This window comes from Saccopteryx bilineata, chromosome 5, assembly GCF_036850765.1.
Source record: "Saccopteryx bilineata isolate mSacBil1 chromosome 5, mSacBil1_pri_phased_curated, whole genome shotgun sequence".
Classification (NCBI taxonomy): Eukaryota; Metazoa; Chordata; class Mammalia; order Chiroptera; family Emballonuridae; genus Saccopteryx; species Saccopteryx bilineata.
The window spans coordinates 35906776-35921126 of record NC_089494.1 but is presented as its reverse complement, the minus strand read 5'-3'; the positions used below and the strand labels follow the sequence as shown (position 1 = coordinate 35921126).

The 14351-nt window shown below is 40.8% G+C and overlaps 1 protein-coding gene across 2 annotated transcripts; it reads left to right on the top strand.

Moving 5' to 3' along the window:
- Positions 1-30: 30 nt before the first annotated feature.
- Positions 31-13813, top strand: MAIP1 (matrix AAA peptidase interacting protein 1). 2 transcript variants are annotated; one of them, XR_010725669.1, is made up of 5 exons: positions 31-581; positions 6214-6285; positions 9633-9759; positions 11372-11515; positions 13544-13813. XR_010725669.1 is itself a non-coding variant. In XM_066233227.1 (5 exons), the coding sequence occupies exons 1-5, from the start codon at positions 132-134 to the stop codon at positions 13620-13622; spliced, it is 876 nt and encodes a 291-aa protein (XP_066089324.1). In that variant the 5' UTR covers positions 35-131; the 3' UTR covers positions 13623-13813. The 2 variants fall into 2 exon arrangements, 1 of the variants encoding a protein (XP_066089324.1); XM_066233227.1 differs by having other exon boundaries at positions 35-581; positions 11368-11515.
- Positions 13814-14351: the final 538 nt, after the last annotated feature.

Sequence of the window (14351 nt, the reverse complement as noted above, 5' to 3'; positions counted from 1 at the left end):
ACTCACCAGAGGTGGCAGCAGCAGGTCAGGTTCACTCTCCACACTGTCTCCGAACCCAGCTGGGGTGGTGGTTTCCCACCGACTGTTTTTCGGTACAGCACAGGCAAGCACAGAGGTTAGAGGTCACAAAAATGGCGCTGGCCACTCGGCTTTTACCCCGCTTGCTTTACTCTTGGCCTCTGCCCGGTGGAGCCGCCCGATCCCGGGTCTCCGGTGCAGGCGAGATGAGACCGCTGTTGGCCGGACTTTGCTGCTTCTGCCGTCGCCACCTCGGCTCGAGAACGGCCCCATTTTCTCGAGTCCCTTGGGCCTCCGCGGCCTTGGCGCTGCCCACTCGGGGCCCCCGGCGTCCCCTGCTCAGTCCCCCGGCGCCGTCCGTATCCCTCCCCGCTGCCCCTGGCTGCCCTCGGCGCGGTTATAGCACTGAGGAGCAGCCCCCGCAGCGCCAGAAAACCAAGATGTTTGTTCTGGGCTTCTCCAACCCCATCAACTGGATTCGGACTCGAATTTACGCCTTCCTTATCTGGGCCTATTTCGACAGAGAGTTTAGCATCGCAGAATTCTCAGAGGGAGCGAAGCAGGTTTGTTCACTTCCCTGGGGTTGACCTGTACGCGTCATGCAACTCAACTATCACACGTAGACGTGCTTAGCGGTGAGGTGTCCCCAAAGGGTCTCAGATGATCAAACGTGGGTAGTGACCCTGGCAGAGAGCCGTCGGGCCACTTCTTCGCCTTTAAACTAAGCTTCTGCTTCTGTTTCCATGGTCGCCGAGGCCCTCCTCGGTTCGATTGAGACACAAGGGTGAAATTCTCCAGTTATCTTTTCCGCTCTCTACAGGTTTTGAATCTGAAATGGATTCAAAGCTCATTTCTGCCACTTAAAAGCCACGAGGCTTTATCTTTTATGAACGTGATTTTCTGCAAAATACAAAAGACAATGTGGCACATCGTAGGTATGTGTACTCCATGAATGTTTGCTGAACAGATGGTTTCATGGGTAAGATTGTTTTGAAGAGTAAATGGGATTACATTTTTAAAGTTCTGTAATGTCATTTTGGGTAGAAACACAAAACTTCCTGCCAGGTATTGCTACACCTCCTTTGTTCTTTATTCCTCTTACCTTCACTCCGACCCCTCCACATTATACTCCTAAAGATGAGCAGTTTTCCTCCTTCAAAGAATTTGCTGAGACAACCTGGACACTTGTGAGAGCACAGCAGCCTGCATAATGAGAAATAGCTTCGGATGATGCGTGGCCCTAACCCTGACAGTTCTGTCCCTCTTTCTGAGTGGCTGATAATGTTCCACCTTACTCTTCCCACACGCTGGTCACTTTGGGTCCTGAGATTGATAGATTGTGTGTATACATTGCATGTTCTAGGATGAAAGTCCGTCAATAACTTTCTTCTGAATTCCCTAGAGAATAGAGAGTTTGTCATTCCCAAACACTCAGAACTATTGATAAACAATAGAAGTCATAGTTTATTTCCCAGTTCATGCCTCCATGTACCTTAAAATTATGCCATCAGTGTAATCATTTTACAGTTGGTTGTATATGAGTCTTGATGTTTACTCCCAATTCATTTCAGATTATTTCTACAAACAGCCATTTACAGCTAGTGCTCGACTTGTGACCACGATTGGTTCCAACAGACCGGTCGTAACATGGTTTGGTCGTAAGTTGAGTAGGCTGTATGTACAGTACTGTGAAATGATGTTATAAAAATCTTTGTCATATTTTATCATAATTTTCTTTCATTATTGTTATATATCTTAATTTTCTTTGTTCATTTTATGCCATTTGTATCATTTCTACACCATTTTGTTTCTTATTTTTACATTCGTCAGGTTTAAGTAAAACATTGAGTTACCAGTACAACTGGTTTAATATTTGCAAAACATACAAAATTACAAAATACAGGTGCATACAAAAATACAAAATACAGGTGTAAAAAATACCATAGGAAACATTTCCCAATTGCAAAACATATCAAAATATATAAACATGTACGAAACATTTTATTGGCCGCTGGTGCTTGGCTGCGGATTGTTGATGTCGTCATCTGAGGCAGCAGTTCCCCTTGGTAGACATCTTAGGAGGGGTTTGTGAAAAATATCCAAGACACAAAACACAAATTGCTGTACCGAGTCTGGGATAACAGTTGAAATGGTACCCGCGGAGATGGTAGTGCTGCCAGAAGCTGGTCCGCACTGTCGTAAGCCCAGCTGGGCAACACTTACGCTGCCAGACGAGGAGCAGTCGTGGCTAGCGATTGTGGTCCTAAAGTCAAATGGTCGGTAAGTTGCATAGGTCTTAGGTTGATCAATACCTGTATATTACCATATTTCCCCATGTATAAGACACACCTTAATTTGGGGGCCTGAAATTTGGAGAAAAAAAAAAAAGTATTACATAAAGTTACTGAATTCAAGTTTTATTCATCATAAAATTCATACAACTCCTCAACAAGTGCAAAAAAGCGAGAAATGCAAGTAAAAAAATCTACAGCCACTGTATAAGATGCACCCAGTCTTTAGATGCCAAATTTTTCCCCCTAAGTGCATCTTATACATAGGGAAATACGGTATGTAACCTGTCAGTTATAAATTAAATGTTATCATCAGTGTCAATATTAACTCCTTCCCTGACTCAACTCTTGACTGATACATGTGTTTATTAAAAAAATTAAAAAGCAAAGAAAACTTGATTAATAGCATTATAAAGGGTAAACTCATGTCAGTTCTCAAAATCTTTTGTCCATGCAGAGGTAAATTTGCATGATCCTATTCTCCACCGTGTCTGTTGATGACATGTGAGCTTGTCTACATCATGACACATGTAGAACTCAGCTCATTTATTTGTTAATAAAGAATGGAAGTCATCTTCCTACGTGGGCGAGAATCACACCATAGTCCCTATTTCCTTTGAACACAGGAGCTTGGGACACTTGTTAGTCACTCTCTGATCTTAGAAGTCCTTCAGTTGTTAGCTATTTTAGCCCCCCTCCACCTTTGCTATTAAGTAGCAGCTCCACCCCTTCATCAGCTAGTCTGTATGCAGTTTTGTCTATTCTAAGTCAGTTTTTGTGTATTTAGCTCTTCTGATATCCAGAAAGAATGTTGGGTCATTTGTAGCAAATGTTTGGCAATTCCCTTAGATTAGTGGTTAGTTAACATATGTTTCAGATCAAGCCAGATCCCTTCTTCAATACCTAAGATTTAAAAGGGCTTGGCTGAAAAACTTTCTCCCTATTAGATCTCGTAATGCAACTGTATCTTCCTTTGTATGAATGTGGATTTGGGAATAATCTGGTACAAAACCATTAGCTAGTGTATCTATTCCACTTGCCCTTTCTCCTTAGGCTAACCTGCCAGCAATACGGTGTTATCTTGGATTGTGAATATCAAGTTCATCAATTATATCGTGTTTATTACCATTTACTTTTTTTAATTATGGAACATGAAAATGAAAAGGCACCTTAGGGCTTATCATTCTAGTCTAATGAATGATGGAACCAAGTTCCAGAAAAGTCAGATGATTGGCTCAAGTTAGTGACTGCTGGGGTCCACTGTCCTGTGACCCACTCCACAAACAGTCTTGGTTCTCAGAGTCACTAAAATTGAGATGGTTAAGTACAATATAGGGAAGCTTTTATTCAGCACCTGAGCCAGGGGAATAGGCGATGCAGTGCTATAAATGGCCTTGTTAGTTCCACAGACCCTGTTCTCCATTTTGTGTATACGTGACATGATGTCTTCTTTATTACTGCCATCACACTACATTAATCATGTTCTTTTTCCCACTTTATCTTGCTTGCACATTTTAGCCTTCTCTATGGAAAAGACGGATATTTCCTAGAAGACTCTTGAGGTTAGATACTCCTTATCAGGCCAGCTTAGTGACACTAACTCCCCCATTTAATGCAGATTCCAAAGTTAAGGCTTGGTCCCACAAAACTGCCTCCATTTCAGATACCAACCCAAGTCCTGGCCTCCCGTACCTTTCATCTGCTAGCTATAAATCGGGGTTTCACACACACCCCAATTATTTGCTAGAATGGCTCACAGAACTCAGGAAAGCACTTTACTTGCTATTTCCAGTTTACTTTAAAAGAACAGGCGAATGGAAGACATGCACGTGGAAAGTATGTGGGGAGGGGGTGGAGTTTCCGTGCCCTCCAGGTTCCTGCATCTCAGAGGACCACCAGCCTGGAAGCTCTCCCAACCTTTTTGTTTAGGGTTTTTATACAGGTTCCATTATGTAGGTGTGATTGATTAACTCACTGGCCACTGGCAGTCAGCTCCATCCCCAGCACCAGTATCCTCCCCTGAGAGTCGAGGTGAGGCTGAACGTCGCGGACCTGTAATCGCATGGTTGGTTCCGCTGGTAGCCCCCATCTTCCAAGAGTCACTTTTGAGCATAAACTCAGCTATAGTTCAAAGGGGTTTTTTTAAGGAGCTCTGTGCCAGGAACTAGAATGAAGACCAAATTTACGTTTTTTGTATCACAGTATCCTACCATTGATATGTGCATATTGCTGTATCTTCCCTATTATTGCCCTCAAACCACATTAATCATATACGTTTTTGTTTTCTTATATTTTGCTTGCACATCTTAGCTTTTGCTATGAAAAAGAGGGCTATTTCCTAGAAAGCTTCTTAGGTTAGACACTACTATATCATCAAAGCCTTTCTTAGCAAGGCAGCCTCCATATGGTTCGTTATAACCATGTAGGATAATTTGCTCAGGTGTAATCTGCCTTTGCCACACAAAATAGAGCCTGGGTTTCAATATTATGGTTATGGTCTTTGTTTCTTTTTACCAAAATACCACCCATCTTCCACACGTGAAAGCTTACTAAAATATATAGGGTCTATATAAAACGGAAGGGTGTTTTCAAAGGGTCCTTGAATCCATCTGCACTTATGCGTTTTCTCAAAATCAGCTTTACTGGACTAGTTTGTTACAACTGCCATAACGAAATATCACACAGTCTGGGTTGTTTAAACCACACAATTTATTTTCTCATAGTTCTGGAGGCTAGAAGTCCCAAGATCAAGGGGTTGGCAAGTTTGGTTTCTTCTGAGGCCCCTTTCCTTTGTTTATATTGATAGATAGCTGCCTTCTTTCTGCGTCTTCACATGGTGGTTTCCTCCATTCACATGTGCCTTTGGTGCCTCCTTGTGTGTCCAAGTTTCCCCTTACGAGAACACCAGTCAGATTGGATTAGGACCCACCCTCATTTACTTAGTTACCTCTTTCAAGGCCCTATCTCCAAATATAATCACCTTCTGAAGTCCGGGGAGTTAGTGTGCTTCAACATAGGAACTTGAAGAGGACACAATTCAGCCCATAATAATTAGTAATGTTGTCTCTCTGACATGCCTGCGAACCTTCTGTCTCCTGCCCGTTCTTCAGATTTTACCTTAGATGTCACTCCCTCTAGGAAGCCCTCTCTGGTCCTCCCAGATGGGCTTGGGTGGCTCTTCTGTATGCTCCCACATCATCCCCTTCTAACCTTGTCATCATTCTTGACCTCGTCAGTTAACTTGCCTTCCTCCTTCCTTGAAGACAGGACAAGTCTTAGGCACGCTTCCATTTCTCACTGCTGGGAATGTGGAGGCTTGCAGTTGGTTCCTCCCACTTTAAAATGGGACCTCATACGTCAAAGCTGAAACCCACTGGGTAAAGGCATGATCTTTTCTGCCATATTCCTACACCTGCCTTATCTAGCTTAATGGTTCAAACTAAAACCCAGCTCTTCAGACTCTCAGTAGAGTCTATATTGTGCTGCTTCCCAACTGCTATCTGTGTTTGATAAAAGTGGTGTGGGGCAGGGAGAGGCATATAACCCTCTGAATGGTTGATTACTTCATCATTATTTTAAAAGAAAACATAGAGGAGGATTTTTATTCAGGCCCTAGTGTGCACACCATGCACTGTCTTTTCCCGGGTCCTGAGAGTGGATATGTAATTAGCCATCTGCCTGCTTACTGCTGTTTATGTGGGAAGGCCATATGAGAAAAGAAGAGCCAACCAACTACAAGAAGTTGTACCCAGCGTTAATATCTTAATGCTTGACATTGTTTGTTGCCTCTATTGTCAAATAGCCTTTGTTACACTTAGCTATTTAAGTTTGAACATTATACAATGTATGGTATTTTGCATGTTTTGAAATAATAATCACTACCCTCCTTCCACTATTTTTTAAGGCTTTTGCTCATGTGTCCAAGTTGCTGTCACAGTGTAAATTTGATCTGTTGGAAGAACTTGTGGTCAAAGAGGTAAAGTATACTTTTAATTTTCCTATAAAAATAAATGTATTATTCCCTTGCAATCAAATGATACACAGTACATTGTGTATATGCTTGTATATCAGTGGTTCTCAACCTTTCTAATGCCGTGACCCCACAATACAGTTCCTCATGTTGCAGTGACCCCAAACCAAAAAATAATTTTGGTGGCTACTTCATAACTGTAATTTTGCTACAGTTATGATTCGGAATGTAAATACCTGATATGCATTATGTATTCTCATTGCTACAAATCAAACATAATTTAAACATAGTGATTAATCACAAAAACAATATTTAATTATATATTGAGAAATATTTATTACTAATTCCAATAAATAACATTTCACCATGGCATAGCATGGGTTTAAATATAACAACAATTCCAAATAAATAACATTTCACCCAGGCATAGTATAGGTTTAAATATAACAGCAGTAATATAATAGTAAACAACAGTGCAATATTTTGCAACAGTATGCTGCCAAATTCAGTGAGATGGTTGTGGTTGCTTCTTGCTTACCAATTCAGAAATTCTTGGGGCAGTCTTTGCAAGGGCACAGCAAAGATCATTTTCCACAACAAGTCTACTTCGGTATTTAGACTTGCTTACCAGCAAGCTGGAAAACCCTGTTTCACAAAGATATGTTGTTGGAAAAGGAAGAAGAAGGCGCAGCACAGTCTCAGAATAGGATATAACTGTAAACACTTAATCCAGAATTTTGTCAGTGGCATCGTAGAGAAATCTGTTCTCGCTGCATCATTGTTAATTAGGTCAATGAACTCTTCTTGCGCTGTCTCCAGAACATCTTCAACTTTCACTGTGAATGGACTTCTGGCAAGTGCAAATGGGGTGTCAGGTAGATTAGGAAAGTATGATGAAATTTCGTCTGCAAGCATGTGCAAATGTTCTTTCACAGAAGTCGAGCGCCTTAAACAGTCGGCTGTTTTGGCAACTGTACAACGAGCTAGATGCGCCAAACAATGCTCTGTTATTTCACACTGAAGTCAGATGGTTGTCAAGAGGAAAAGTTTTAAAACGTGTCTTTGAGCTTCATGATGAACTGTAAACATTTTTTAATCAGAAAGCAAAACCGCAATTCGAAGCACTTTTTAGCGATAAAACTGAGCTGCAGAAAATAGCTTACTTGGTGGACATCTTTGTCATCTTGAATGACTTAAATTTATCACTGCAAGGACCAAATGCAATGTGCCTCGATTTGTCTGAAAAAATTAAATCATTCAAATGAAACTTCAGCTTTGGAAAAATAAATTGGATAAAAACAAAATTTACATGCTTCCTACATTATCTGCCTTCTTTGAGGAATATGACATTGAGCCAGACTTCTATAGGAGGCAGATCTTTTACACTGCAGAATCCGCATAGCAGATTCCTCAGTGTGAGGCCTCTTTCAGTCTATTGGGGGTGGCGGATTCCACCTTGGAATTTTTCTGCTCTCGGAAAAGTTCTAGTGTGAAAAAAATTAAGCAACATGCTCTATATTTGAGCGGAATCTGCTGCGGCCTCCCATTGACTTGAATAGGAGAGGAAGAAATGTGTCAGAAACTGTCATTTCTCTGCCTCTTATTGAAATCAAAAGGAGGCTGCGGAGGATTGTGTGGTAACCCGAGATTCTTGGGAGCTCTCTTCCACAAAATCCGTCGCACTCCCAATGAAATCAATAGGAGGCAGATTCAATGCCGGAAACCGCTGATTTCAGCAGTTTCCTCATTCAGAATATGGGAAAATAGTGGGAGATATGGAAGATAATTATACATTGGGGAACAGTGTGAACTACATCTTATAGTGGTCTCTTACAGTATAAGACCGATGTAGTTCACACTGTGTAAATGTATGGTGCTTTGTGTAAGTGTAAGCTGCTTTGTGTACTGTGTAATGATTACACACAAAGCACCTTACACTTACACAGTATTGTGTGTATGGTGTGTGTACTGTTTTTACAGTATTAACCTTTTTTACACCAGCAGGCTGTCTCGCAGGCTCTCTTGCCTCTCCGCCTCCTAGGCTTCTGTCCTCTGGCGCTTGCTGCACCTGCCCACTGATGACATCAGCAAGCGCCAGATACACGTAATGCGCTGCTATGGACGAGCAGCCATGCTGCTATGGACTGTGGAGCGTTCCCCCCGCTTCCCCCACCCCTTATGCCCCGGACGGATGATGCAATCAAGTCTGCGCATGACCGCAGGCATTCAGTTTGGAACGCACGTCCATAACTGCGTGCATTCAAGCTGAATAGCGCTGCTGCAGATGGTAGCGCGGCTTCTCAGTGGCTAAAGCCATCGGAAATATGTATTTTCCGATGGCTTTAGGCAACCCCTGTGTTTTGGTCATTCGACCCCCGCTGGGGTCACGACCCACAAGTTAAGAACTACTGTTATATATGCTTAAAAATAGTATATGTGCCATCAGCCAAAATACAGTGTGTCTGTAAAGTCATGGTGCACTTTTGACCGGTCAGAGGAAAGCAACAAAAGACGATAGAAATGTGAAATCTGCACCAAATAAAAGGAAAACTCTCCCAGTTTCATACCTATTCAGTGCAGTTTGATGTGGGCTCACGCACAGATTTTTTAGGGCTCCTTAGGTAGCTATCCCTTATAGCCTCTACAGACTCGTCACTGACTGATGGCCTACCAGAACGGGGTTTCTCCACCAAACTGCCAGTTTCCTTCAACTGCTTTATCCCACCGAGTAATGTTATTCCTATGTGGTGGCGCTTCGTTATAAACACGCCGATATTCACATTGCACTTTGGTCACAGGTTCGAATTTAGCGAGCCACAGAACACACTGAACTTTCCTCTGTACCGACCACATCTCGACTGGCATGGCCGTGGGCTGCTTCGCTGTATACACGGTGTTACGTCATCATCTGTGCATGCACACATGCTGGCACATTATCCCACAGAAACTGGGAGGGTTTTCCTTTTATTTGGTGCAGATTTCACATTTCTATCGTCTTTTGTTGCTTTCCTGTGACCAGTCAAAAGTGCACCATGACTTTACGGACACACTGTAGAGTACCTGTATCACTCATTGGGATATTTTGGGTCATACAGAAGCATAGAATGACTTGCTACTAAGGCATAAGTAAGTAAATAATGATGCCTCTCAGTTGTTCTTATATAGACTGTTCTGTGAAAAATTACTTAATTGAGTAACGATACTTTTCGGCCTTGCTTTTGAAGCTGAGTAAATGTGGTGGTAAATTTAAAAATAGGATTAGAAGAATTGATTCCATGAACAACTTACTGAGCTTCTTGAAAAAGTTCCAAAAACTCAAGAGGTGAATTTCAGTTTGCTTTTTCCAAACTTAGGTGCTGCATGTATTGAAAGAAAAGGTCACTTCACTACCTGACAACCATAAAAACGCCCTTGCTGCTGACATAGATGAAATCGTGTACACGTCAACAGGAGACATCTCCATTTACTACGATGATAAAGGTAATGCTGGAGCACGGGAAACTTTAGATGATCTGTAATTCTCCAGAGGAGCTAACCCACTGGGAAACTGTGAAATAGTGTGAGTGGTAAGAGTGGATATTTATGGGACTTCAGAGAAAATAATATATTTATTCTTTAAAGCCCTAGCCTTGGAAGAGTTGAGATAGGCAATAGTTCCTTATACTCTTCTACCTGGAACTTTTCTCTACTACTATTTGAGTCATGGGAGGGAGAATCGTCACTTAAATTGATGAAAATAATCTGTCTAGGACAAGCTGCTCCCGTGTCTCCAATTAAAAATATTTGTGTTTTAGTTTTCCCAACTGGAAGGAAACAATTGAACGTTTTAAATGTCTAGCTGTGTATTAAATAGAAGGAGTAAGAAATAAAAGAAGAAGTATGGTCCTAACCGGTTAGCTCAGTGGATAGAGCAATTACCACAGTGTGTAGACATCCCAGGTTCGATCCTGGTCAGGGCACACATGAGAAACGACCATCTGTTTCTCTTCCCCCTTCTTTCCCTTTCTCTCCCCCCCATCTCTATTCCCCTCCTGTAGCCAATGGCTCGATTGGTTCGAGCCTCTGCCCCAGGTACTGAGGATAGCTTGGTTGGTCTGAGAGTCAGCCTCAGGCACTGAGGATAGCTGGGTTGATTTGAGCATTGGCCCCAGACAGATGTTGGCGGGTGGATCCCTGGATTTCGGTCAGGGCACGTGAAGGAATCTGTCTCATTATCTCCCCTCCTCTCAGTTGAAAAGAAAAAGAAAAAGTATATAATATCAGCTAAAGACTGCTTTGAAAGTAAGATTAACTGTATAACTACCAAGTTAGATTTAGTTGGAGACTGAAAAAAGTCAGAAGGAACTTCATTGGTTATCTGGTTCATCTTTCTTGTCCAATGCATATATTTTCCCTACAGCATCCCTGAAAATTTGTTGACTTATTTATTCCTGCTACAAATATTGGCATATTATTATAGGCCAGGCATATAGGAAATCTAGGCTTTGTTTATACACTTTCCAAGGCGATTCTAATTTGGACTCTTAATAGTTAAAATTTTTTTTCATAATTTGAAACCATTTGTAAAGGTATATGTTTTTCATAAGTACTTTTTCTCTCCTAATATTTCAAACTGCCTCTTAGCATCATAGTCACGACCTGGTTTTTACGCAAGCCATGGTGTAAAACCACTAGACATAGCAAAGTGAATTAGGGTAGAAGTCTTCTTTCTGACGATTGGGGTTAAGTTAATTACTTAGCAGCAGAAAATGTTTTCCCCCATCATTTTTGGTTTGACAACAACTATCTATTATAATTTTAGAAAATGCTACAAATTAAAAATAATCTGTATAATACACTTGCTCAGTAAATAGTAGCTATTATTATTGCAATGCAGAGAAGAGGGTAAATACGTTACTTACCCTAAGAGAATTTTCTAAAAAGAAAAAGGCAACAACAAAAGTATCTTACATTAGACTAGAGCAAGCACAAAATTTGATCTGTAACAACTGTATAAGTATTACCAATTTTTATTTCATTTTGGATATATGGATAATAGATTATTGTGATCTGTATTTGTGTGTGTATGTGTATGTTTTTTTTCCTAAGGAAGGAAGTTTGTTAACATCCTGATGTGCTTTTGGTATCTAACCAGTGCCAACATCCCCAGTGAAACTTTAAGTGGAGCTGGTGTGTTCCAGGTTAAGGTGGGAGATCGAAACGTGGAAACTAAACAACTTCTTACTGCAAGCTATGAGTGAGTCTGATCACATGTCCTTGTTTCCTTTCTTGAGAAAACGGAAGGCGGTAAGAAGGCATGAAAACTAAAGGGAGCTTTAGGAGAAAGGATTGAACTTTTACAAGTTATTTATGAAGAGAAAAATTCATAATGACATACTGGCCATGAAACAATAGAGTTCAGAAATTAGAAGGAGATAATATTTCTGAATGTAATTAAACAGTGTTTCACTTTCTACTGCTGCAATACCAGCCACTCCAAACTCAGGAGCTTCAACCAGCCTGTTTATTTTGCACCTATTCTACTGCTCAGGAATTTTGGAAAGACTCAGCTATGGGGTTCTCTCTGCTTCATCTGGCATCAACTGGGGTGTTGGGGCAGGAGGATTCATCTCCACAATGGCTTCTTCACTGACACATGTGTCCCCTTGTTGCTCACTGGCTTCTCCACATGTCTCATTCTCCAAGGCCTTTCTTTGTGGCTTGGGCTTGTGGTAGTCTCAGGCTAGTCACATGTTTTGTGGGGATTGGCTTTCAAGAGGCAGAAGACAGAAGATGCTAGACTAGTAAAGAGCTATGCCCAGGATTGGAACAACAACACAGTCTACTTGTCAAGGCAGTCACAGGACCTGCACAGGTAAAAGGGCCTGGAGAGACTCCATCTCTTTATGGGGTAATAGCAAGGTCACGTTGCAGAAGAGCCCCTTGGATAGGAGATGTGATTAATGGCCCTTGCTGGAAAATAAAATCTGCCATAATTGGCACATGGACTATCCACTCATTAGGCATTTACTGACTGTCTTCCATTTATCAAGTACTCTGGTAGAAGTTCAAGAATAAAATTAAAGGGTTCCTGCCCTTTAGGAGTACTGTCTAGTAGGAGGTTAACAAATTGTCTAAAAGAGACACTATAGCCCTGACCCAGTGGCTCAGTTGGTTAGAGTGTCCTGACATGCCAAAGTTGGGTGTTCAGTCCCAGTCAGGGTACATACAAGAATCAACCAGTGAATGCATAAATAAGTGGAACCACAAATCAATATTCCCCCCCATCCTTTTGCCCTCCCTCACTCCCCCCCTTCCTGTCTCTCTAAAAATTAATTTAAAAAGAAAAACAACACTATAACCTGTCCAGGTGGTAGCACAGTGGATAGAGCATCAACCTGGATAGAGCTGGGGACCCAGGTTTGAAACCCTAAGGTCTCTGGCTTGAGTGCGGGCTCACCAGCTTGAGCAAGTGGTCACCGGCTTGAGCACGGGATCATAGACTACAGTGGCTGGTTGAGCCCAAAGTTCACTAGCTTGAACAAGAGGTCACTGGCTTAGCTGGAGCACCCCAGTCAAGGCACATATGCGAAAGCAATCAGTGAACAACTAAAGTGCTGTAACTACAATTTGATGCTTCTCATTTCTCTCTCTTCCTGTCTGTCTGTCTCTCTCTCTCTAAAGACACTATAGTATATTTTTGTGCTAATAAAATTTGAAGCAGTGAACAAGTCAAGCAAGTCAATGAAGACATAATTATATATATTTAAATACTTATTTGAGTTTACTGAATTGTCTCTTTTGTGATATCATTTATAATTAAACAACACTATAACCAATACTAACCTTTGGTCCCTCTGATATTTCCTGCTAAGACTATGGGCAGCCTATAAACACTGTTATTTTCAAAACTGATGTAATGTATATGGTAAACCAATAACACTTGAGTGCTGTTTTCATCACTGTGTCCAATTTCTTTCTCCTCTTTTTAGGCACATGTTATAGGCAGTATGACAGAATAATACCCCAGTTTCTCCCAGGAGTGGCAGTTGTTGGAGTGTAGATTAGGCTATTAAAAATACTTGTTTTAGTTGAGAATTAGCTTCTGATTTTATGGGGCTATTTTTTGTGATAGAATTGGTGAACATTTTTATTTTGATTTTTATTTACCACTGACCATTAGCTTATTACTAAAAACTGCCTCTAATGTACACTTGCAAAAATTAGTTAACTAAAAAGTATGGGACTGATGTAGGATTCAAATTATTTGTGATTTTTTTTCTAGATTTCAGAGGGAGTTCACACAAGGAGTAAAGCCTGACTGGACCATTGCACGAATTGACCACTCGAAGTTATTAGAATAATCTTTCTTGGAAAAATCAGCTTATTGGACTGATTTTATTGCTGTAAAAAAACTAAGGAAGAAAATTTTTGGATCAGTTGATCTTCACTTAGCCAAGTGTGTGGATGACTTTTGTATTCTGAAGTACTCCTTGCAGTATATTGGCAGGATATAATAAGCATTTTCCACAGATTGTCATCACCTTCTAGAAAAGAGGTCAAAATAAACTACAGTAGCTCGTTGGTATCATTCACTACCATTTCTGATGTTACATGTACGTGTATGTATACACATACAAATTTTATAGATAATAAAAAGGGTATCGAAAAACTACACATTTCTAAATTAATAGTCCTTAAATATTTTATCTGTGCTTATATTTAAATTAATAATTCAAGTATGTATAGATTTACTTTCAAAAATCAGTGCTATTTGATTACCTCTTGTCACTAGCTAGATGAGAAGGAGGCATGGATGAGATTATAATAGACTAGTAACTGCACAGTGAACTTGAAGCTTTCTAAAGCACAAAGAGAAAAAACAAATAGAATAGTCCATCAGCCTTCTGTGAGATACACGCCTTGTCACATACCTGTATTTGGAGTCCTAGAAATTGGGATAGGGGAGATAACAATGGAAGAAATAATGTCAAAATGGGCTTAATTGAGGAAAATGTAATTCAACAACTACAATAACACAAACAAAACCTCACTGAATGCATCATGAAGTTGAAAACCAGAGAAAACTGGAA

Bases quoted from the DNA above. Each gene is read 5' to 3' on its own strand.
- MAIP1 (XM_066233227.1), top strand. From the start codon at position 132: ATGGCGCTGGCCACTCGGCTTTTACCCCGCTTGCTTTACTCTTGGCCT. The intron at 582-6,213 runs GTTTGTTCACTT...CTATTTTTTAAG, and splicing joins TCTCAGAGGGAGCGAAGCAG to GCTTTTGCTCATGTGTCCAA. The intron at 9,760-11,367 runs GTAATGCTGGAG...TTTTTTCCTAAG, and splicing joins CATTTACTACGATGATAAAG to GAAGGAAGTTTGTTAACATC.